Source organism: Tupaia chinensis, unplaced genomic scaffold (assembly GCF_000334495.1).
Source record: "Tupaia chinensis unplaced genomic scaffold, TupChi_1.0 Scaffold146687_1, whole genome shotgun sequence".
Lineage (NCBI taxonomy): Eukaryota > Metazoa > Chordata > Mammalia > Scandentia > Tupaiidae > Tupaia > Tupaia belangeri.
In genome coordinates, this window is record NW_006206544.1 from 4,545,023 (window position 1) to 4,568,201 (window position 23,179).

A 23,179-nucleotide genomic window follows, 5' to 3' on the forward strand; every position below is an offset into this window, starting at 1 on the left:
TAAAAACTTTATGAGCTGTTAATTAAAACACTAGCCCCTCTCCCTTTACTTGCATGTAACACGTTTTCAATAAAAACGCACGATAATTCCTAGCAGTCGTCACTCCTCAGAGGGCGACCTCTGAGGGGTGTCCGGCATAAGACGTGCATAAAAGGCATCGAGGCCTCTGTCTTCTGTTCACCTTCGCTGCCTTCGTCAAGATAACCCACCCACGCCGAGGCTGGACCCCGGCAGGACTCAAACTGTGCAGCTGGCCTGTGGAATCCATCTGCCTTAGCCACCACACAATTCACTGTCTGGCCCTAAAACATCCTTTTTTGATCCCAGAAAGAATTCTTTTTTTAAAAAAAAAATTTTTCCAAATTTTTAAAAATTCATTTATGTATATATGTATGTATGTATGTACATTTTAATTTGACCAGAGAGGTACAGAGTGAGAGAGAGAGAGAAATAGGGAAAGTAAGAAAGGAAGCTGCCAGGTCTGGGACTCGAACTGTGGTCAGCCACGTGTGGGAGTCCAGTGCCCTTAACCACCATGCCACCTGCTACCCCGCCCCCAGAATAATTCTTTTTATTTATTTCTTTTTTTGAGAGGTTTTTGCGATAGAGTGTGTGCGCTCACCAGAAAGTGAGACAAAAAGTGAGAAATCACCCACTAGGGAGGATGGCAGTGCTGCAATCCCTTCTCCTCCATCCTCCTCTTGGGATCTTGGACACGCACACACACACAGATGCACTCCTGGCATGAGTTTAAGTCACCGGGTCTGGGACTCAAACCACGGTCAACCACATGGGAGTCCAGCAACATAGTCATTACACCAACCGCTGGTCCCAGGTCATGTTATCTTATACTTAAAATTATTTTTATCCTGAGAAGTGAGTGAGTTATGGAGATTAGACTATTGGATTTAGAATAAAATCAAATCACCCCCCAGGGGGGATGGCCACACCGCAATCCCTTCTCCATTCTCCTCTCGGGATCTTGGGCATGCACACACGCGCGCCCAGCGTGAGTTTAAGCCACCGGGTCTGGAACTTAAACCACGTCGACCACATGGGAGTTCAGCAACATAGCCATTACACTAACCACTGATCCCGAAACAATTCTTATATAATCTATTTTGTCTGATTTTTACATAGCCCCTCCAATTTTTTATAGTTATTTTTCTTTCTTTCTTTCTTTTTTTAAGACACATTTATTCAGCGTCATGATCAGACTATTACATTTAGTGATCAACAGCATGGGTGCAAAAAAAAAAAATCTACATTAAAATCCTTTGTTGGAAGGCTTTACACTTTCCACAGAACAGAAACTAAACTTGTTATACAATTAGTCACAAATACAGTCCTTGTATTTTTTGCCCATACACATGAGTATTATCTAAAAGGTCTTCTTTGTAGCAGCTAAGCCCTGCCACCATTGTGCTTGACTGAGTTCACAAGTCTGTTACAACCTATGGCTTCTCTGTCACTTTTCTGGCTCTCCTCTCCTGCTAAGCTTTGTTTCTTTATATTGTTATTTTTCTCATGGTATGTCTTTTTCTAGCCTTTTAATTTTTAACATAATTGTATCTTCATATTGAAGTGAGTTCCTTGGATTAACACTGAATTACTTTAGGGAAAATATAGGTACTTCGCAACTACTGTCATGGAGGGAACTGAATGAAGAGTATGTGAGAATTCTGGTACTATTTTTTCAACTTCTGTATGAGTCTAAAATTATTTCAAGAATGTTTATAATTTCTTGATGCATTTTAATCATAGTTTCTTTGATATTCTTGTCTGATAATTCCAATGTTCTGTGTCATATCTGCTTTGTTGTCTGTTGATTTTCATCCAAATTGAGATCCCCCTCCTGCCCAGTTTTGGTATGATGAGTATATTAATTTTGGGTTATATAGGGCATTTCAAGCATTATGTTATGAAGCTCTGATTTCTATTTAAATCTTCTGTAATAATAGATACTACTGTGGGGAAGGGGAAGAAAGAGTACTTTTTCTTTACTGACATTTGCCTTGTATAGGGCAGGAATGGCCCACAGAACTCTGCCCCATAGTCTCTGTGGCTCAGCCCCTGGAGAGAAGGGGAAGGACCACCTCTACTCTCATTGGTGCAGAGTGGTGGAGATTGACAGCAAAGCTCTATCCCACAGGTTACAGTCTACCGTTGAAAGGGTTTTGTCCTGTGCAAGACAGCTGTCGATTTTTTTGGGCACCCATTTCTCTTGTGAGCTATTTATTGTTGTTCTGCACCTGTTGGCAGTTCCAGGTTGTGAGGTGATAAATAGGTGGCAGAAAATTTCCAGGGAATTAATTGTCAGTTCGTTCCTCAAGACCCGAGATCTCTAACCAATTGGCTTTATTTTCTTTACCTTTCAGAGCCTTCTGGTAGTTGCTTTAGTCACTGGTTTAAGATTTCTTTATTGTAATTAGTAGGCACATTAGGGTAGAATGTACTTTCTCCATCTTGTCTAGAACCAGAAGTCCTTTTTTTGTTTTTAATATATGTGTATGTATTTTATAATTTTATTCATTTGCCCTCTTTGTTTTTCAGGCAAATGAAGATAAAACAATGTCCGCCAACCTAAAATACCTTTCCTTGGGAATTTTGGTCTTTCAGACTACCAGTTTGGTTCTAACAATGCGTTATTCTAGAACTTTAAAAGAAGAAGGACCTCGTTATCTATCTTCTACAGCAGTGGTTGTTGCCGAACTTTTGAAGATAATGGCCTGCATTTTATTAGTCTACAAAGACAGCAGTAGGTATCTAGGTTTTTTGTTTTTAATCAGTTCAATTTATTTGATTTACATTTTATATAAATATATATTGATAGCTACACAATTGAAATCTCCCATTACCTACAGCCCTAGTGTAGAAGAACATTTCAGTATTTTAAAATTTTTTTAGGAGGACCAGCAGATGGCATAATGGTTTGAATTCTGGACCTGGTGGCTTAAAACTCACACTGGAAGCGTTTGCATATGTGCCCAAGATCCTGACAAGAGAATGAAGAGATTGCAGCACGACCATTCCCCCTGGGGGGTGATTTCTCACTTTCTGTCTCTGTTTCTGTCTGTCTGGCGAGCACACACGCCATATAGCAAAAATCTCTCTCAAATTTTTTTTCTGTTAAGGCAGTTTCAGTCCCATAATAAAGGCATTTTATTGTAATCCTTAGCATGGTTCATGTTTTCTGGTTAATGCTATAAATATGAAGCATAGTTTCTTGCACTTAAAATAATTTGAGAACAGGTAAATTCAGTAATTTCGTAACTGTTAGAACTTTAGAGGAATCAGGGACCAGCAGTTGGCGTAATGGCTACATTGCTGGACTCCCATGTAGTTGACCGTGGTTTGAGTCCCAGACCCGGAGGCTTAAACGCACACTGGGAACATGTGCGTGCCTGCCCAAGATCCCGAGAGGAGAGTGTAGGAGAAAGGATTGCGGTGTGGCCATCCCTCCTGGGGAAGTGATTCCTTGCTTTCTATCTCTCTATCTTTCTGGCAAGCACATGTGCCCTATAGCAAAACCCCAAAAAAAAAAAAAAAAAAAAAACTTTAGAGGAATGATAGTAATTTTTTTTTTTTAAGAGATTTTGCTATAGGGTGTGTACACTCACCAGAGACAGAGACAGAAAGCAAGAAATCACCCTCTGGGGGATGGCCACCCCATAATCCCTCTTTCTCCATTCTCCTTCTAGGATCTTGGGCACGCAAGCACATGCCCGGCATGAGTTTTAAGCTACTGGGCCTGGGACTTGAACCATGTTCGACCACGGGGGAGTTCAGCAATGTAACCATTATACCATCTGCTGGTCCCAACTTAGCACTTCTTTGAGTTTTGAGCCTTCAAAAAGTTTGTGGAAAATACACATTATGAAAAATTATTTATAGATCTCAAGTAATTTTATTCTAAACGAAAGTAAACTTTTACTTTGATTTAATTTTCTATAAACTTTTTGAAATCTTGTCTTACTCTGGGGTAAGAAAAGGGTTGGCATCAGGTAGCAGTCTTTCAAGTTTTTGTTTTTTATTTTAAAAGACTCCTTATAATAAAAGTTTTCTTGTTTTGTAATGGGAGAGAAAGAAAGTCATCTACCATATATTATTGTCAAAAAGTGGTAATATGGTTTTTTTTTTTTCTTTTTTTTGGAGAGGTTTTTGCTATAGGGCATGTACGCTCGCCAGACAGACAGAGAGAGACAGAGAGACAGAAAGGGAGAAATCACCCCCCAGGGGGGATGGCCACACTGCAATCCCTTCTCCTCCATTCTCCTCTCGGGATCTTGGGCACGCACGCACACGCGCCCGGCGTGAGTTTAAGCCACCAGGTCTGGGACTTGAACTGCGGTCGACTACGTGGGAGTCCAGCGACATAGCCATTACGCTAACTGCTGGTCCCAAAAAATGGTAATATATTTTGTAATTACTTTTTTCTTAATATGCTAGAGGACACATATACTCACCAGGAAAAGAAAGAGGGAGAGGAAAATGAAGAAGCACCTCTCGGGGATGTCCATGCCTCAGTCCCTTCTCCATTCTCCTCTTGGTATTTTGGGCAAGCATGCACATGTACCAGGTCTGGGACTCAAACTGTGTAGTCAGCCATGCGGTATCTAGCTGCCTTAACCATCTTGCCAACACCTGACCTAGTAGGGCTCTTTAAAATTTCTCCTTTCTTGTGGGATTTATATATCTCTTAAAGTTCTTCAGACTTTTTTTTTTGTGATTAGTACTGTAAGTTGTCTAGTTCAAAGCCCATTCCCAATCCCTCTATCCCTTTCCTGTTTGTAATGTGGAGGAAATAAAGGAAAAGATTTAATTTCCAAGCTCCCTCGCAGGTAGAGGTAGTTATGCGACACAGTGCTGGTCACTGAGAGTGAGGAATTCACCGTCTTGGCTACTGTTTCCTCTTCTTTTTCTTTCTTTCTATTTATTTATTTATTTATTTATTGATTTATTGATTGATTGATTGATTGAGAGAGATTTTTGGTATAGGGTGTATGTATTCACCAGAGAGACAGAGACAGAAAGTAAGGAGAAATCACTCCTCCAGGGGGATGGTCATGCTACAGTCCCTTCTCCTCTATTCTCCTCTGGGGATTTTGGGCACTCACGCACATGCGATCATCATGAGTTTTAAGGCACCAGGTCCAGGACTCGAACTGTGGTTGACTATGTGGGAGTCCAGCGATGTAACCATTATGACATCTGCTGGTCCCTCTTCTTTCTTGATACCTAAAATAAGAACCAGAGGTTCAGGGGACCAGCAGATGACATAATGGTTATGTCGCTGGACTTCCCACTGTTTGCAGCCAAACCTACTCCCTGATTTACCTTTTCACAATTAGTCTTCACAATTATTAATTCACATGAGTGGCAGATGATAAACAGAATATGTGAAATACAAGTTTTATAATGTTCCTGCAGTAAATTAAGAATATTTGTTTGGGTACCAGCAGTTGGTGTAATGGCTATGTTGCTGGACTCCCTTGTAGTCAACCGCAGTTAAGAGTCCTGTACCTGGTGACTTAAAGTCATGCTGGGCACGTGTGCATGCATGCCTAAGATCTGATTGTGGTGTGGCCATCCCCCCTGGGGAGTGATTTCTGTGTCTCTGTCTCTCTCTGTCTTTCTGGCAAGCACACACGCCCTATAGCAAAAACCTCTCAAAAAAATAAATAAATAAAAAGGGGAAAAAAAGTATTTGTTAGATGATTAATACTTTAAGCTTTTGGTTATCATAAATACTATGTATATACGTGTGTGTGTGTATGTAGGTAGTTATGTGTGTATAGTCTGATTATACAAGGGGTCTTCAAAGTTAATGGAAAATACATATTATGAAAATACTATCAATGGTTTTCAAGATTTGTTGGTACAAAATAAATTTGTACTTCTATTTTTCCCCAAAATTCTGAAGTCTCTGGTACATATAAATGAAACACTAGGCCCAGCCCCCTTATATAGTAGCTAAGCACTGTACCCTGGGAGACAGATCCCGTATGGCTCTCTGTGGTTTGGATCCCTGTGATTTGAAAAATGCTCAACCTGTGTATGTGCATGTCCAGGACAGGATAGAGAAATGGAGGAAAATGGTTACAGCATGGCCACATTCTACTGGGGGGGGGTGTTTCCTCTCTCTCTCTCTTTCTCTGGAGAGCATGTGCTCTCTAGCCATCAAAACAAGAACAAAAGACTATAAGATAACGCTCTTCTTGAAATTATAGTTAACATTTGAAAAATTAGCTTATAAAGGTATATTTTAGGCCTAAACATATCTTTATTTTTTTCTTTTGCTAGAGGGCATGTTTGCTTGCCAGAGAGAGAGAGAGACAGAGACCAAGAGAGAGGAAGAGGTAGAAAGCAACTTCCAATGAAGTGTGATCATACTGCAGTCCCTTCTCCATTTCACCATCCTTTTGGGATTTAAGGCATAAAACACACACACACACCTGGCATGCTTTTCAAGTGGCAAGGGCTGGGATTTGTTCAGCTACATGGAATCTGGCTCACTGAACCATCAGACCACGAGGCTGACTCCCCCAAAAATATCTTAACATGCACCTCAGTTTCCTTTATTTACAGGTAAAGAAAACAGATGGCAAGGGACCAGCCGTTAGCGTAATGGCTATGTCGCTGGACTTCCATGTGGTCGACCACGGTTCGTGTCCCGGACCCAGTGGCTTAAAACCCACGCCAGGCATGTGTGCGTGTGTGCCCAAAATCCCGAGAAGAGAATGAAGGAGAAGGGATTGTGGCATGGCCATCCCCCCTAGGGGGTGATTTCTCGCTTTCTGTCTCTATGTCTCTCTCTCTGTCTGGCGAGCACACACGCCCTATGGCAAAAACTTCTGAAAAAACAAAAAAAAAAAAAAGAAAAGAAAACAGATGGCTGTATAATTTATCAAGCATTAACCACTTTATTTTTCCATTTCATGTGTTTTTTTCCTAGAATGTAGTCTAAGAGCACTGAATCGAGTACTGCATGATGAAATTCTTAATAAGCCTATGGAGACACTTAAGCTCGCTATCCCCTCAGGGATATATACTCTTCAGAATAATTTGCTGTATGTGGCTCTCTCCAATCTAGATGCTGCTACTTATCAGGTACTTAAAACACATTTCTAATAGTCCTTTTAAGAAAGAAAGAAAAAAACAATAATATTGTTTTTTTTTTTTCAGGTCACATATCAGTTGAAAATTCTTACAACAGCATTATTTTCTGTATCTATGCTTAGTAAAAAGTTAGGTGTATACCAGTGGCTCTCCCTTATAATTTTGATGACAGGAGTTGCTTTTGTCCAGGTAATTATTCAAGATAAGTATACTTTTCAAATTTTTAATCACAATTTCAAAACATTATTTAGTTTACTTGGAGAATATAATTATATTATTTGTTGAAGAAAATAAATTGTTATTCCTCACAGCTGATAGGTATATTTTCTTTGAGAATTTTACTTTTTGTGCAAGATATTACATTGGGACTGTAAGTCATACAAAGAAATAAAATGATCTGACCTAAAGAAATGAACTCTCTACTTAGGGAAATAAGACACTAGATGTACAAAAAAGCTGATTTTTTTTTTTTTTTTTGGAGAGGTTTTTGCAATACATGTCGCATGCATTCACCAGAAAGACAGAGACAGAAAGTGAGAAATCACCCCCCAGGGGAGATGGCCACGCCACAATCCCTTCTCCATTCTCCTCTCAGGATCTTGGGTACGCATACATGCTTGCTCGGTGTGAGTTTAAGCCACCAGGTCCGAGACTCGAACTGTGGTCAGCTACATGGGAGTTCAGCAACATAGCCATTACGTTAACTGCTGGTCCCAACGAAGCTGATTTTTATAGACTGTCTGGAACAGCGGAGAGTATTAGTCACTTCCTTATTGTCAATCTCCTTCACTGATGCCATTCTTTCCTAGTTTTCATATCTTTCTAGTAACTTTTTATTGGTCTCATTCACGATGTTCTTCCTTGGATATACCTTTTAGGTTTGGGGGTTGCTTATGAGCTTGTTAGGTCCCTATTTTTGAAAATTTCACCTATTCTGAAGGTTTTTAGGAACACTTATATACTAATAACACTTAGTATCATCAGTTCTAGGTATCATCCCTAGTTTTAGATTTGTGTGTCTAAAAGTCTGCTGGATATCCTTGTTCAGTAAGCCTTACAAACTTGCTGTATCTAAAATTAAGTTTTGCCAGCAAACACCTGGTGTGTTTTTCAAACCTCCAGGGCTGAGATTTGAACCATGATTGGCCATGTAGGATCTGGTTCTACTAACCACTAAGCTATGAGGGAAGCTTTCTCCTTAATTTTCTTTTTTTTTTTTTTTTTTTTTCCTTAGAGAGCTTTTTGCTATAGGGCGTGTGTGCTTACTGGAGAGACAGAGAGACAGAAAGTGATAAATCTCCCCACAAGTAAATGGCCACACCAGTCTGTTCTCCTCTATTTTTCCCCCAGGATTTTGGACATGCACCTGGCATGAGTTTCAAGTCACCAGATCCAGGACTTAAACTCTGGTCAACTATGTGGGAGTTCAATGACGTAACCATTATGCCATCTGCTGGTATCTCCTCTTAATTTTATTTTTAAGAGAGATTTTTGCTATAGGACATGTGTGCTCTCTAGAGAGAGAGACACAAAGTGAGAAATCACCCCACAGGGGGATGACCACGCCACAATCCTTTTTGCTTCATTCTCCTCTAGGGATTTTGGTCATGCATGCACATGTGTCCAGCGTGAGTTTCAAGTCTCTAGATTCGGGACTCAAAGTGTTGTTGGCCATGTGGGAGTCCAATGATGTAACCATTACGTTTTCTGCTGGCTCCATCTTCCTAATTTTTTTAAATTGTCTTCTGGAGCCAGCAAGTGATTTGATGTTAGGGTGCTGTACTTCTACATGGCCTACCTTGGTTTGAGTTCTGGACCCAGTGACTTGAAATTTGTAGGGTGCATGTGTGTGTGCCCAAAATCCCGAAAGGAGAATGGAAGAGAATGGATTGCAGCATGACCATCTCCCCAAGGCAGTGGTTTCTTACTTTCCCTCTATCTTTCTCAAGCGTGCATACATGCCCTATGGCAAAAAAAAAAAAACCTAAAAAAAAAAATCCCAATAATAATAATGTTATCTTTTGTGTATGACTGTAAGGGCATATCCGGGGAAGATGGAGCATTTGAGTGGCTGGACTGAGGAAAGCAGGCAGTCCACCCCAGTGCAAGTGACAGCATCCCATACTTTAAGGACCCAAATAGACCAAAACATGGAGGGGAAGAATGAGCCCCTTCTGTTCCCGAATACTGCCTGCTTGAGAAGAGACATTTCTGCTACAGCCCAACAGCTGGGATTTACACTATTGCTCCCTGGTATTCAAGCCTTGGGACTTGGACTGAACCACACCATGGTTGCTTCTGGGTCTCCAGCTCCCAGGTGGAGCCTCTGGGACTTTCTAGCCTTCACAGTCACATGTACCAATTCCCCATAACACATCTCTTTATGTATGTAAATATATGTGTGTGTGTGTGTGTGTGTGTGTGTATATATATATATATATATATATACACATACAGTCTTTTTCTCAGTTTCTCTGGAGAACCCTGAGTAGTACAAGGTCTCACCATGCTTCCCTAACATCCTCTCTTTGGCTCTGAACCCAGTTTGGGGGAGGCAGTGTAGAGAGGAGAGGGGCTGGGCTGGGGAACCCTAGGAGAGTCCTCTGCTCCAACTCAGGCTCACTTCCACTGTCACCTCTGACCGACTAGGTAGAGATAGCTATTTTAAGATATTTCTCCATTTCCTTGTGTTAAGAACCACTTCCCGGACCAGCCAGTGGCATGGTGGTTAAGGTCATTGGGTCCCATATGGCTGACTGTATGGTTGAGTCCTGGTTCCAGTGGCTTGAAAAACATGTTGGGTACATATACATGTGTTCCAAAAATTCCCAGAGGACAGTAGAGGAAAAAGAGTTGTGGCATGGCCATCACCCCAGGATTCCAGGCCTCCCCCAAATAAATAAATAAATAAATAAATAATAAATTTTTAAAAAATAGGTTTTACTCCTTTCTTTCAAACCTATTCTTATTTCTGTTTTGTCTAATTATTATTTTATTTTGTTATTTCATTTTTGTGGTTTTGATATGTATTTCCCTTATGATAAAAGATGTTGAATTTTTTTTTTTTTTCCCCAAGCCACTGGGTCCAGGACTCGAAGTGTATAGTAAACCACATGGTCTTATATAAGAAATCTTTGCCTACTCCAATATTTTAAAGTGTCTGTTCTTTTTCCTCCAGTAGTTTAGTGGTTTGGGGTTTTATGCTTAAGTCTTTCATTCATTTCGAGTTAAGTTTTTTTTAAAGAATTATTTTATTCATCTTTGTTTATCATTATTTTTAAATTTGAAGAGAGAAAGAGGGAAAGCAAGAAAGTAAGTCATCAGATCTGGGGCTTGAACCATGGTCAGGCATGTGGGAGTTCAGTACCTCTAACTACCACACCACCTGCCGGCCCCATTTTGAGTTAATTTTTAATAAATGTTGAGCGATGGGGGCCTAGTTTCATTTTTCTGCAATTATTGATAGATAATCAGGTTTCCCAGTACTTTTTGTTGAAAAGACTGTATTTTCTCCCCAGACTGTCATTTGTTAACTTATTTTATACAGTAAAAGTACAGGGATCATTTCTGGGAAAATTTCAGGAAGATTAGATTTAAATTAGGCTTCTAGGGTGGTTAAGGCACTGGGCTCCCACATGGCCAACTACAGTTTGAGTCCTGGACCTGGGGACTTGCCTTCTCACTTCTCTCTCTCTGTCTCTCTCTGGTGAGTACACATACCCATAGCAAATGAAAACAATAATAAAGTTAACTAATTCTAAGATAAATGAAGGAGTTATATTTTTAAACCTAAACTGTTTAAGATAATAGTTATAATGGAACCTGTATATTGTGTACATACATGCCAGATACCCTGCTTGGTGCTTATCTGTGTTACCTCATGTAGTACCTGTACAAGATACAAATTATTCTTCCCAACTTCTAGAAGAATTGAAGTTCAGAAACATGAACTAAAGTATTCAAGATCACAGATCTAATAATAGCATAACCAGAACACCTTAAAACTTTTCCCATTCTTTATGTTTTAGTAGGTCTGAAGCACAAGGGGAAAAAATGCATTACAGGAAAAGGGATATTTAAAAATGTATACATTTGTGCAGCTGTGAGTAAGCATAAGATAGGTTATGGAATGGTGATAAACGTATTTGTTTGAAATAAAGGATTGACAGATTATATGCGGTCTTTAGTATTGAGGTAAGACCTTATATTTGATTGGTATAGGCTTAAGTCCTCACTGGAGATTTGGAAGGGAGAACGCCTATCAGGGAAGTCCTGTAGGCAAAAAGGGAGGATTGGTGGGGAGAAAGACTGGAGGAATTTAGAGCAGTTAGAAAGCCTGCGTGGATGTGAATTGTCCTGTTAGTGGGAATGGAATATCCCAGTGTAGTGATGTAAGAGTTGTTATGTGGGAAGAATCAGTATGAATTGGAAACTAATAAATACGACAGGGAGCGGAGATCAAGATATCTTCAAAACTTGTTTGTATGGTGGCATTTTAAATAAAAATAAAAGCATTAAATGTATACTGGTTTTAGGGAGGGATGAATAAATTTAGTCACATTGGCTTAAAGGAGATAAGAAACTTCTGAATTGTAACAATTGACATCTTGGACTTGAGCTCAGAGAGATGTCATTGCTTCCCTGAATTAATTCTCCAAGCTAGAGGAGATTGGTAAAAACCATGCTGTCAAGCTATCCCATCCAGTAGGGGAGCCACCAGGCAATATGACTATTTAAGTTTAATTACAGTGAACTAAAATTTCCTTTCTTCAGTCACACTGCCACATTTCAAGTGCTCAGCACCATAGATGGCTACCTTTGCTACTCTATGGGACATTCCGTCACCACAGGAAACCTGTTGTGTAGCATAGATATGAAATTTGGGAAGAGACCAAGAAAAGTGCAAATAGTTTTAAGCAGCAAAGAATGAGTAGTCAATAATGTTAAATGCTGCAGGGAAGGCTAATTGAATAGGGAATTAAAATTTTGTTTTTACAAGTAATTACACTGGGGCCAGCAGGTGGCATAAAGGTTAAGGTGCTGGACTTTCATATGGCCAACATATGTGGTTTGAGTCCTGGACCCAAGTTTGAAAATCATGCTGGATATGTGTGTGTGCATGCCCAAAATCCCAGAAAGAGAATGGAGAAGAAGGGATTGCAGTTTGGCCATACCCCCTGATTTCTCACTTTCCGTTTCACTGTCTCTGTCTTCTTTCTCTTTCTGGTGAGTGCACAAGCCCTATGGCAAAAACCTTAAAAAAAAAAAGAGAGGAGGAGGAGAAGAAGAAGAAAACATACTGAAGAGTCTTTCGTAGCCACGAAAAGTATGGATTCAGAAGGAAAAGTGGCTTTAAGAAACCCGTTAGTAGAATATCATACAGAGGAGTGAGGAAATAGATGTGAGAGAGAATGTAACAGTAGTTATAGGGTATCCATCGATTAGGTTATAGATCTGTAATATCTAAGCCACAGGATACCATGCCTAGGAGGATGACCCTAGAGTGCTGACACACTTCTTTTATAGTGTACCTGAACTTTTCCTTCATTTTCTGATGGATTACCTTTTGGTGTCAGTATTTGATTCACCCTTCAACAGTCTTCCTTTATTTGGTTTGATTTTGCATATCTCTTTCCACCTGTTCCCTGCATTGGCAAAAGAGGAATGTAAGAGTCTCATCTTTTCATCTAAGTATATTTGAAATGGTGTGTTTTAAAAATTAAACTTTAAAGAACTATCTTAAGAGAGAGATTAGTTTCTGTAGGAGACAAAATGTAAAATATTTATTATTCCTTAGAGTATTTTTTTAAATGATAACTTCCAATACTAATATGTTATCATTGTTGGGGAAAGAAATCAATGATTCTAAGGTTTTCTTTCAAAACCTCTCCTTTGCAATTTCCAGGATTGATGTTGCATTTTTGTCTTAAGGTCTAAAAATGGGCTCTTAATATGTACTTGTAAAATATAGGAATTAAACTTCAGTTTTATTTTTCCTTTTTTTCAGTGGCCTTCTGATTCTCAAGAGGTTGATTCTAAGGAGCTTTCAGCTGGCTCTCAATTTGTGGGCCTCATGGCAGTTCTCACAGCCTGTTTTTCAAGTGGCTTTGCTGGAGTTTATTTTGAGAAAATTTTAAAAGAAACAAAACAGTCAGTATGGATAAGAAACATTCAGCTTGGTAAGTTTTAAATGTTTTCTCATATTTTAAAAAAGTGATTATATTGTTATATTTAACATTTTCTATACATCTTTAATAAATAAGCTGAGCATAAAATTGTTATTAATCCAAATACAATGATTTTGCCTTTTTATTTTTTTAAGAGTTTTTCCCATAGGGCACATGCACTCCAGAGAGAGACAGAGAAATGGAAAATGAGAAATCAACCCCTCAGCAGGGATGGCCATGCCGCAATTCCTCCTCCAGTTTCTTCTTGGGATTTTGGGCACACATACACACAAATCCAGCGTGAGTTTCAAGCCAGTGTATCTAGGACTTGAACAACAGTCAGCCATGTGGAAGTCCACTGCCTTAACCACTAGGAAACCTGCTATCCCCTGTTTTTGTGCCTTTTTTTTTTTTTTTTGGTAGAGTTTTTGTTTGATTGTTTTTGCCTTAGGATGCATGTGCTTATTGGAGAGACAGAGACAGTGAGAGGGAAAGTGAGAAATCACCCCCATGGGGGATGGCCATGCCACAATCCCTTCTCCTCCATTCCCCTCTCAGGATCTTGGGCATGCACACACTTGTGCCAGTGTGAGTTTCAAACCACCGGGTCTGGGACTTGAACTCAGTCAGCCATGTAGGAGTCCAGTGATGTAACTGCTATGCCATCTGCTGGCCTCCGTTTTTGCCTTTTTAAAAAAATTGTATGTTAGGAGCCAGCTGGTGGTGTGGTGGTTAGAGCACTGGATTCTCACATGGCTGACTGCAGTTCGAGTCCAGACCTAGCAGCTTGAAAATCACAACAAATAAATAGGTAAGTAAATAAATAAATAAATAAGTAAATATATTTTTTAAGATTGTATTTTAAATGAATGCCTTTTATTCAAGAACATAGATTTCTGTATGTGGGACATAAAGGGGTAGCCTATTTCTGTCCTCACAGAGGACAGAAGCCTCAGTAACTTTTTGGAGCCTTAGTAACTCTATCCTCAGTTGCCACTTCTTTCCCAGAATATACTGCAGATAACTTGCATACTTTTCTCACAGAGAAAGATGGATTAAGATTAAATAAGCCTTAGTAGTCAAGCTAAATATCTTTAAAGGAACATTTAATTAGCTTGCTCTTGTTTAGTTTGTGTAGAAGGCAAGTTCACAGGTTTGAAAAGCAGTTTAATCCTGTTTCAGAAAAATGTATTTCAGAGTGGCCAAGAACACTACTTTTGAAGTCAGATTACTCAAACCCTGATTTCATCACTTCACTATGTGACATTAGGGAAGTTACTCAACCTTTCTCTGTTTAACTTGCCTCATCTGTAAAACATACTTTCATACTTGATTATAGTTCTTTATATAATGCTATAAAGATTAAATGACATGATACCTCTAAACTGTTTAGAATAAACCCTTGTATTTAGTAAGCATTAATAAGTGGTTCTTTATATAAATATTGCAAATATCAGGAAAGAAAGAAATATATTCAAGGTTTGTGTGAGTTGCCTAAATTTTTTTGAGTTGTAAGATTTTTTTTTTGAGAGATTTTTGCTGTAGGGTGCATGTACTCGCTAGAGAGAGAGACAGATAAAAAGCAAGAAATCACCCCCCAGCGGGTATGGCCATGCTGCAATCCCTTTTCCTCCATTCTTCTCCCAGGATCTTGGGCACACACACACATGTGCTCGGTGCGAGTCTAAGCCGCTGGGTCCAGGACTTGAACTGCGTTTGGCTACACAGGAGTCCAGTGACATAGCCATTACACCAACTGCTTGTCCCTTGAGTTGTAAGATTAAAATGGAAGACAAGTCAAACATTATGATTTTATAGTGTTTCATTATTCTTTTTTTATTTGACTTCATAGCACAGTAATCATAGAAAAAATGATAAGCTGACTGAAAGTTTTGATAGGATATTTAAATAAATTATAGACAATTCAGTTTACATAATAAAATATTAAAACAATGTAATACCAATTTTTTAAAATATGAAATTGTTAAAGATTAGCAAATTAATAAGGTTTAATGTTAGCCAGAGAGTAGAGAAATAGGAACTCTATTTTCTGTGATTGCTAGAAATATAGATTGATATATTGTTGAATCTCAATTTGGTAATGTTTACCAAAATTTTAAATAAGTGTAGATTTTTGGGTGGGCTCTGTAGCATAGTGGTTAAGGGAGTCATATCCATGGCTACTAAGTACATGATTTGAATCTTGCCCAGGTGGCTTGAGAAACATACCAGCTATGTGTGCATGTGTGCCCCGAGTCCTGACAGGGTGGAGAAATGGAGAATGAATTGCGACATGACCATGCCCCACTAGGGAGTCCTTTTTCCCTCTCCCTCTCTCTGCTGGCTTGCATACATGTCCTCTGACAATTTTTTTTTTTAATGTAGGCTTGTATGCAAGAATTTTATATCTGAATAAAAGTTTATTCTGTAGGAACACAAAGACAGATGTCCAAGGTTATTCATTCTACCATTGGTTACAATAAAAAACAGAGAATAGGGCCATTTGGTGGCATGATGGTTAAGGCAGCTGCACGTGTACATGAATGCCCAAATCCCAAGAGGAGACTAGAGAAGAAGGGATTGTAGTGTGGCCATCCCCCCAGAGTTGATTTCTCACTTTCCCTCTCTCTTTCTCTCTCTCTCTGTCTTTCTGTGGTGGTGAACACATGTGCCCTATAGTAAACACTTAAAAAAAAAATCATGGATTTCAGAACCACACTGCCTGAGTTCATTATTTACCAGTAGAGTGAGCTAAGGCAAGCTATTTAACCTTTCTGTGCTACAGCTTCTTCAGCTCTATAATGGGCCTGAAAGTATCCATCCTGTATGATTGTAGTGGGTCAACACACATAAAGCACTTAGAACAGTTCCTGGCACTTGGTGTTACAGATGTTATTTCATATTCTCATCATCTACACAGTGGAATATTATGCAGCTATTAGAATGCAGTGGGTCTGTACACACTGACGTATTTTTAAAAACATTTATTTAATCTTATTTATTATTACTATTATTTTTCAGTTTCATATAGAGCATGTGAGCTCACTATAGAGAGAGAGAGAGAGAGAGAGAATGTGAGAAAGCAAGCTGCCAGATCCAGGACTTGAACTGTAGTCAGTCATGTGGGAGTCCAGCGCCTTAACCACCCTGCCACCTGCTGGTTACACTGACATGTTAACATTTTCATGTCCTTTTATACATACACTTTTAAAAGCAATTAGCAAGTGTTACTTTTATAATTTTAAAAAATTTAACACCTTCAGTGTGTTATTAAAATTACATGCCAGCATTAATTCCATATTCAAAATTAGATGTATTAAAAGAGTATAGCTGGCATAAATAAAATTCTAGATAATTTCATATCCTTTTCAGTTCCATTCCATCATAGAATAATTTGATTAGTTGTGATTATTATTTTATTTAGAGTGTATGTGTGCATGCACATTAGAGAGAAAGAGAGAATATGTACCCACATGTATGTGTAGACACCTGAGTAGAGAGTGGTCACACCACAGTCCTCTTCCTCCAGTTTTCTACCCTATTTCTGGGCATGCCTTTGAGCCATGTGGGATCTGGCTTCTTCTGCCTAGTGCTACACCAATGCGCTGCGATTTTATAGGGGGAAAAAAGGCAACGCCCAATTATGCTGTTATTTAAAACATTGCTTCAGGGAACCATGAGTTAGCGTAATGGCTATGTCGCTGGACTCCCACGTAGTCAACTGCGGTTCACGTCCTGGACCTGGTGGCTTAAAACTCATGCCGGGCGCGTGGGCATGCGTGCCCAAGATCCCGAGAGGAGAATGGAGGAGAAGGGATTGCGGCGTGACCATCCCCTCTGGGGGGTGATTTCTCGCTTTCTGTCTCTATGTCTCTCTCTCTCTGTCTGGCAAGCGCCCGCGCCCTATAGCGAAAACCTCTCAAAAAAAAAAAAAAAAGAATTGCTTCATACCTGTGTTCTTTGACTGCTTATATTCCAAATACTACCTATAAGAAATAGACCTGGGAGACCAGCAGTTAGCGTAATAGCTATGTCGCTGGACTCTCATGTAGTTGACCGAGGTTCGGATTCCCGGACCTAGTGGCTTAAACTCACACTGGGCTCATGTGTGTGTGTGCCCAAGATCCCGAGAGGAGAATGGAGGAGAAGGGATTGCAGCATAGCCATCCCCCCGGGGGGTGATTTCTCGCTTTCTGTCTCTCTGTCTCTCTTTGTCTTTCTGGCGAGTGCATGCGCCCTATAGCAGAAACCTCTCCAAAAAAAAAAAGAAGTAGACCCTGTAGTCATCCATTTTTTAATTCATAGCCTAGTAGTGCCCCTGGAAATTTCTGAGAAGCATTAGTCATGTGATTAGGTATGTAGAAGAAAAGGATTTGACAGTGAACAAGACATAGTTTCTGTTCTCACTGAACTACTCTGGCAATGAGACTTATAACAGATTCTGATGTTGCGTGTGACTGTTTCTTTGACTTGAGTTTTTGCATATTAATTGTTGTGCTTTCAAGACTTCTTAAGAGAATACTGTGTCATATATCTAAACTATAATGAGGATACTTTAAAAGTTTGTGGGAAAATAGAATTAAAGTATGAATTTATTTTGGTGTAAAAATTTTTTAAATCCATGTGTGGCTTTACTTTTTTATTTGTTGCCAGAGGACTAATGCACTAGTGAGTGCATGAGAAAGATCCGTAAATGGGCTGTAGAAGTCCCACAGTCCCTTTCTCCACTTTTCCATTCTGCTAGGATCCTAGGCACTCTTGCACATGCACCTGGTGAGCATTTTGAGCCACCAAAGGCTGGGGCCCAAATTGTAGTTGGCCACATGGAATCCAACTCCCTGTGTGCAGTGTTCAGTGGCTGTGCTACTTTTTTTTTTTTTAAGAATTACTTATTTTACTTTATTTGTTATTATTATTTTTAATTTGACCAGAGAGAGACTGAGAAGGGGAGAAAGGGAAAGTGAGAAAGCAAGCTGCTAGGTCCAGGACTTGAACCATAGTTGGCCATGTGGGAGTCCAGCACCCCAACCACTGTGCCACCTTCCAGCCCTTCTTGTGGCTGTTTTTATAATATACCTTTTTCAAGAACTTTTTGAAGATCCTTCATATGCATGTAAATACATGAAAATCTAATCCCGGCAGTAGGAAGATGTAAGATGCAATGACATATGCCCAAATCAAGCGTTCTACATATATTTTAGTCCGAAATTCATAATGTGTGTTCTTTTTCTTTTCTTTCTTTCTTTCTTTCTTTCCTTTCCTCTTTTTTTTTTTTTAAGTTTTTGCTGTAGGACATGTGCACATGCTGGAGATAGAAGGAAAGTGAGAAATCACTCCGCAGTGGGTAGGGGGGTTGGCCATGCCGCAGTTCCTTCTCCTCCACTCTCTTCTTGGGATTTTTGGGTGCGGACATACATGCCTTGTTTGTTTTTCTAGTTGCCAGGTACAAGTCTCAAACTGCACAGTCAGCCTGTGGGATCCAGCCACCTTAACATTTGTTCATCCTCTTACATATTCCTAAGTCTTTGTCTTTTTATATTCTATGTCATTGTCTTATTGTCATAATATAATACCAAGTATACTTTAGTTAACTATATTAGTCAAGTAAAAATTTTGAAAGGTAGTTAAATTTTATCAAAAAGCTAAGTATAAAGTTATTTGAAATGTCAAAGGAAAAATGCTTCTTCAGACAAACTACATATAATATGACATGGACTTTACAATTTTTTTTAGGTTTCTTTGGGAGTATATTTGGATTAATGGGTGTATACATTTATGATGGTGAATTGGTATCAAAGAATGGATTTTTTCAGGGATATAACCGACTGACCTGGATAGTTGTTATTCTTCAGGTAAAGCATTTAAAGTCTTGTTTCATGCTTATAAACATTTTAAGGTTTTTTTCCTTCAAATTTCTTTCTTTTTACAGAGAGAGAAAGATGGAATGAGAGAGGGATAGGCTTCTTTGACAGGGTCTCACTATTGAGTAACACTACTCTCTCCCTCTACCTTACAGGCAACCAGGATCACACACTCAGGGTAACCTTGGGTCTGAACCCTAACCCTTTCCCACATGGCTCCAACATCATGCAGTGCCTCCCTACTACTCGTTTCACCATGGCTGGGCCTAAACTTTATTTTAATATAGAGAATCAAAGTAGCTACTAATTACTGATGTGAGGAGCAAAGGTCCCTCTTCTGAAGTACTCTCATTGTATCTAGTTTATTCAGAGAATTTAACATAGAACTGATCCTAATGCCCTAATGAAAATATATTTTGAAAAGGGGTCATGAATTAGTTGTGTGATGTTTAATTAAGTGTAACATAATGGAGGGCCAGTGGGCAGTGCTGTGGTAAAACTACACTCTGCAAGGCTGACCTACATGGAGGATTCTAGGTTTGTGTCTGAAGACCTCCCTGAGCATGCTGAGCACATATGTGCCCATGATTGGGAGTGACTGAAGTTAGGGGTAGATTGCAACATGGGGTGGGACACTGTTTCATTCTCTCTCTTTATATCTTACCTATGGAAGAAATAAACTAATAAGTAATAAGAAATTTAATATAAGTGTAGATTTTAGAATAAAATAGTTGGTGGCCAAATATAAGTTGATTTTTCTTTAATTCATTTTTAATCTGCTAGAGGGCACATGTGTTTCCTGAGAGGAGAGAGGAAGAGAGAGAAAGGGAAAGTGAGAAATCACCTCCCATGGGGGCTAGCTTTGCTGCAGTCCCTTCTCCATCTCTCTCTCCTTTTGAGATTATGGGCGTGTATGCACACATGCCAAACATGTTTTTGAACTGCATAGTTGGCCATGTGGGATCCAGCTGCCTTAACATCATGTCACTGGCTGGTCCCTATAACTTGGATTTTCCACAACTCTTATTTCATTGTATAAGAAATCTGTTGTCAGCCTATTAAGACCTAAAATTTAGATCTAGATATTTATTTCTATGATCATTTGTTGTCTGTACCATATTTTACTTGCATAATAGAATACTCTCAACTACTTTAGTTTATATATAACTTGAAAATGTTCAAGGGTTGAATAATTAATTTCATCCTTAAAAAGTACTCATTGGGGACCAGCAGTTAGTGTAATGGCAAGTATTATTGAAGGGTTGGATGGTGGGACAGTGTTAAAATGGAACACCCTGAAAGGCTGATTCACATGAGAAGGTTTCAGGTTTGGGTCTGGAGCCTTCCTTAAGTATGCTAGGCATTTAAGTATGCTAGGCATGTGTGTTCTTTTTTTTTTTTTTTTTTCTTTTTTAGAGAAGTGTTTGTTTGTTTGTTTTTGCTATAGGGCACGTGCGCTCTCCAGAAAGACCAAGAGAGACAGAGAGACAGAAAGTGAGAAATCACACCTCAGGGTGCTGGCTACTCCGGAATCCTTTCTCCTCCATTCTCCTCTTGGAATCTTGGGCACGCATGCACAGGCACCCAACGTGAGTTTAAGTCACTGGGTCTGGGACTTGAACCACAGTTGACTACATGGAAGTCCAGTGACTTAGCCATTCTGCCATCTGCTGGTCCTGGCATGTGCATTCTTATGATGCAGGGATGGCTGAGGTTGTGGGTAGACTGTAGTGTCAAGGCTCTATTGAGGGTGCTCATGGAAGAAATGAATAAGTAAACTTGAAAAACAGTACGTGGGCCTGCCCCATAGCTTATGGTTAAGGGCCTGGGTCCCACATGGCCGACCATGGTTTGAATCCTGGCTCCAGTTGCTTGAAAAAACATACTGGGCACATGCAAATATGTCCCCAAAATACCAACAGGATGGAGAAATGGAAGATAAGGGATTGCTGTGTGACCATGCCCCAATGGGGTGTTTGCTCTCTTTCTTTTTAAAATAATTATTTCTTCTTCTTATTTTTTTTTTTTATCTTGCTACAGGGCACGTGCGTTCAACCAGAGAGAGGCAGAGAGAGAGGGAGGGAAAGAAAGCCACCAGGTCCAGGACTCCAACCACTGTCAGCCATGTGGGAGGGTCCTGTACCTGAACTACATACCACCTGCTGGCCTCTCTCTCTCTTTCTCAGACAAGTGCATATGTCCTCTGGCAATTCAAAATAAAAAACTTATTGAGCACTCTGAAGGATATAAAAAAGATACAAGACATTGCCCTCAGAGCTTTCTTCTGTCTTCCTAGAGGCATTCAAAGCCATAAGGATCCAAATACCTGAAGGCAGGTGAAGGCGGCAAAGGGTAGCTGTGCTTTTTTCTTTTTTCTTCCTTTTTTTTTTTTTAAGAATTATGTATTTTTTATTATTTTCCCATTTTCACCAGAGATAGACAGAAAGAGAAGAGAAAGATGGAGAGCAAGCTGCCAGGTCCAGGACTTGAACTGCACTTAGCCATGTGGGAGTCCAGTGCCCCAAACCACCATGCTACCTGCTGGCCCCTCTATTTTTTTTTTCTTTTTTTAGAGAGGTTTTTGTGCTAGGGCGCGTGCACTCACCAGAAAGACAGAGACAGAGACAGAAAGTGAGAAGTCACCCCCAAGAGGGGATGGTCACACCACAACCCCTTCTCCTCCATTCTCCACTCGGGATCTTGGGCACGCACACACACGTGCCCGGCGTGAGTTTAAGCCACCGGGTCCGGCACTGAAACTGTGGTCGACTACATGGGAGTCCAGCGACATAGCCATTACGCTAACTGCTAGTCCCTAATTTTTTTTTTTTTAAAGGGAGGTTTGTTTTTGTTTTTGTTTTTGTTTTGCTATAGGGTGCATGCACTCACTAGAGACACAGAGACAGAAAGTGAGAAATCACCCCCCTCCCAGGGGGATGGCCAAGCCACAGTCCCTTCTCCTCCATTCTCTTCTTGGGATTTTGGGCACGCACTCACATGAATTGGGCGTGCGTTTTAAGCTGCTGAGAACAGGACTCAAACTGTGCTTGACTACATGGGAATCCAGTGATGTAACTATTCCACTATCTGCTGGTACCAGTAGTTGTGCTTTTAAAGAAGACAGGATCCTTTGTCTTTAAGATAGGAGAAAGGAATCAAAGATAACTGCAAATTTAAGAGAAAATTTGATACCAAGATAGAATAAGTCAGAACAGTTTATATATAATGTAGTTAATCTTAGAAAAGAAGAGAAGACATCTTCCTTTAAAAAGGGGCTAGGGGCCAGAATGTGGCTTGGTGGTTAAGGTGCTGGACTCCCTCATGGCTGACCATGGTTCAAGTCCCAGACCTAGCGACTTGTTTTCTCATTCTCTCTCTCTCTCTCTGCATCTTTCTTTCTGGTCAGAATAAACAATAATGAATAAAATTAAATAAACATTTAAAAAAAATAAAAGAAGAGTCTGAAGACATGAGCAAAATAAAAAGATTTGCTAAAAGTAGTATGAGAGGTTTATTTGTTTGTTTGTTTGTTTGTTTTTTTTTTCAAATTGCCAGAGGGCACATGCACTTGCTAGAGAGAGAAAGAAAAAGCAATTCTTTAATGGGGCATGGTCATGCTGCAGTCTCTTCTCTTTTTCTCCACCTGTTGGGATTTTGAGCATGCACGCACATGTGTCATGCTTTGTGTATTTTTCAAGTCCCCTGGCCAGAATTTAAACTATTGTAGATCATGTGGGTCTTGGCTCTCTAAACCTCTAGACTGCAGGGGCAGCTCTGTATTACTTGATTTCTACTCAAAAGTAAAAATATTTCACTCTTCAGAGTGATCAGTCTTCTCAAACAAGTGATGTTTAATTATTAAATTGCATGAGCGGAGAAGTTTAACTCCTATTATGAACTAACTCCTTTGTTAGATACCATTTCAAGTAAGAGGGCTATTGAGCACAATTTAGAAGTCTGTTGGTTTTGAGAGATGTTTAATATAAATCACCTGCTAAATGAAATTAAAGCTAAGGACAAAAAAAAAAAAAA

General features: G+C 39.6%; 1 protein-coding gene across 1 annotated transcript in view; it reads left to right on the forward strand.

The window, feature by feature from the left end:
- SLC35A3 (solute carrier family 35 member A3) overlaps positions 1–23,179 on the forward strand; it is a gene marked incomplete in the record, with an annotated part of 64,444 nt that overhangs the window by 25,360 nt on the left and 15,905 nt on the right. Inside the window, 5 exon segments of the mRNA XM_014584380.2 lie at positions 2,554–2,758; positions 6,956–7,110; positions 7,186–7,308; positions 13,127–13,298; positions 19,020–19,138. Coding sequence (XP_014439866.1) covers positions 2,572–2,758; positions 6,956–7,110; positions 7,186–7,308; positions 13,127–13,298; positions 19,020–19,138 — 756 coding nt within the window.